Source organism: Gadus macrocephalus, chromosome 1 (assembly GCF_031168955.1).
Source record: "Gadus macrocephalus chromosome 1, ASM3116895v1".
NCBI lineage: Eukaryota > Metazoa > Chordata > Actinopteri > Gadiformes > Gadidae > Gadus > Gadus macrocephalus.
In genome coordinates, this window is record NC_082382.1 from 10,773,592 (window position 1) to 10,776,295 (window position 2,704).

The window sequence follows — 2,704 nt, forward strand, 5'->3', positions numbered from 1 at the left end:
TCAAAGTACCTTTTGTATTCTACAGTCTTTCTCCATGGTTGTATGAGTACAACATGGTAATACAGAATGCAAAGAGAGAAAAATCAACCCCCCCCCCGTCAAATCAGAAGAAAAAATAAATGATGAAATAAATATAAAATGTCCCCTCAGCTCGGTCGCTCTGCGCACCGTGCAAGTCGGACTGATTTGCATTTTAACCGAGAAGCTAATGATCAGGTGGACTCTCGCCCCACGCAGTGTGTAATGTAATGTAGAAGCGGGCTGGCTCTAGGACTTGTGTTACAGTGTGAGGGCGCGGAGCACACACACACGCACGCACGCACGCACGCACGCACGCACGCACGCACGCACGCACGCACGCACGCACGCACGCACACACACACACACACACACACACACACACACACACACACACACACACACACACACACACACACACACACACACACACACACACACACACACACACACACACACACACACACACACACACACATCCTGCGCGCTTTGGAGCAACATCCGTTACTTACCGGTGCGCGCTGAGGGGAACGCGGCTCCCGAGCCGCACGCTCAGACGCTCGAGACCCTCCATGGAAGCACGCGGACGGCTGAGCGGGGAGCAGAGATTCCACTACAGTTCATTGAGGAGCGCTGCGCACACGCCCGTCAATGCACGAGGAGGAGAAGGGAGGGCAAAGGATTTCTGCATCAGTGTCGGCAGCTCCTCAAGGGAGGAGGGGGCACCACCAGTGATATTTCAAAAGGTAGAATTGAAAGTGCTGTAAATATCTTGTTCTGCTCCTGCTTCTTCTTGTACCACTCGACCCACTCGGGTTGTCTTTGTGCGGGTTGTTGTCAAAGTGGGGGCGCAGGGAGGGACGGTCAGTGGAGTTTCCCCTCTCCGACACACATCCACAGAGTTGAGGAGGATCAACGGGCAGAGACATGGGTGGATTTACATCACTCTGTTGAGATATTTGTAAACGCTGTCTTGGGATTTTCAGGTAAGACTTTGTTCAATATTAAAGACTGTTTGAGTCTGTGTGAGAAAAAAAACAATTATTTTGTGGAAAAATGTCAACCTGCTTTGGTAAAAAGAACTCTTTAAATTCTGCACGTTCATGTTTGCCAAATTAATGAATTAATGTATGAATGAATGAATGAATGGTTTGGTGTAAACTGTACTGCAATGTTCCATCTGTGATAGCTAGGAAAATGTTTTTTATTCAATAGCTGAGATAGATAGATTGATGTAATGCATTCACACATTCAATTAAGCTTTTGCTTATTTCCATAAGCTTTGTGTGTGTTATTTATGTTTTTTTGTTTAGTGTGCAATCCACATATAGGAAAAAAGTGTCGCAAATAAATCAAGTTTATTAAAACCCTTTGAATGGATCATGTTTATCTTCATTTAATGCACATTTCTCAATTCAATTGACCCTTAATTTCAATCAGAAAGGATGTCCTACCAACACATCACATGTTTATGACATTACATTTAAACCTGGCAACACACAGGAAGTTATTAGCTGTCAAACTATAAGGAATGGGTCTATTTAATATCTCGTCTCCATTCTCCAGTGTGAAGGCTACCTTGCTGTCGCTGTCCTTCCTCTCTCATGTCTTCTTCGGGGACATTATTAATGTGATTATCTAATCGGCATGTCGCTGATCCCTCGCAGGTCTTTGTCGTTCCCATTACTGCTGTGTCACAAGCACGTTATCCTGGTAGTGACAGCACCAGCCCCGACAGACAGTTCCCTGTGAAATCTGATCTTTGCTTTAATTTGGGGGTTTAAAGCGGATTGGGGGGGGGGGGGGGGATGTGTTGGGGGGTCATGGGAAATCTCTGCTGCATAGAAAAAAAACTCCCTAGGGATAGCCTTCACGTGGATATAGATATATGATCAGTATATATATATATATATATATATATATACACACTGCCTTGGGGCTCACAGAGAGAAGACAAGGGAGAGAATGAGCAGCACTGCCCGCGTGGTTAGTCATGCTAATGAAACAGTTAGGCGGCCAGAGGACCACCAGCATTAGGGGGCAGGAGGTAGACTTCCTGCGAAACGTGTCAAACACCTCCATTGCTTGTTGATTTTCGGACAGCTGTTAATGCTTGTGTCTGTGTTGGTGTGTGGGTATGCAAGTGTGCGTACATAGGTGTGTGTTTGTGTGCGTGCATGCCCCTGTGTGTACATAGTTGTGTTTTTGCGGCGTGTGTGTGTGTGTGTGTGTGTGTGTGTGTGTGTGTGTGTGTGTGTGTGTGTGTGTGTGTGTGTGTGTGTGTGTGTGTGTGTGTGTGTGTGAGGTGGGCAACATGATCTACTTGTTATTGACTCCTCCTCTGCTGGCCCTCAGCAGATGTGTCCTGTCATGTCCTGGCTCCTCTGCCTGAGTCTCTGGGTCAGTGTGACTGCGGTTCAGCTTGGTCAGGGCACCTTCTATGACACCATCCAGCAGCAGCCTGGGACCAGACCTGGGAGGATCAGCATCCACATGATCGGTGAGTCCACTTGCTGCAGGCAAGCCATGGCGGGGGGAGCTGGAGTGGGTGAATGCAAGGGGACAAAGGCTCTCCCGTGGAGAAAATGACAGAAAAAGACATTTAAATTGCAATGTTTATTTTGTTTGTTGAGAGTAGGTAGGAGGTATGTCCATGATTATTTAAAGTTACATTTACCCGTGAAAT

The 2,704-nt window shown here is 46.7% G+C and overlaps 1 protein-coding gene across 4 annotated transcripts in view; it reads left to right on the forward strand.

Annotated features, from left to right (window-relative positions):
* The first annotated feature begins 330 nt into the window (after positions 1 to 330).
* Positions 331 to 2,704, forward strand: part of LOC132467684 (chemokine-like protein TAFA-1) — a 20,441-nt gene continuing 18,067 nt past the window's right edge. For 2 of the 4 annotated variants that reach the window (XM_060065208.1, XM_060065368.1), the window contains exons 1-2: positions 333 to 1,004; positions 2,377 to 2,518. In XM_060065208.1, the coding sequence (XP_059921191.1) occupies positions 2,377 to 2,518 (142 nt within the window). In that variant the 5' untranslated portion in view covers positions 333 to 1,004. Of the gene's footprint in view, positions 1,005 to 2,373; positions 2,519 to 2,704 lie in introns of all 4 variants that reach the window. The other 2 variants (XM_060065437.1, XM_060065292.1) reach the window with 2 other exon arrangements.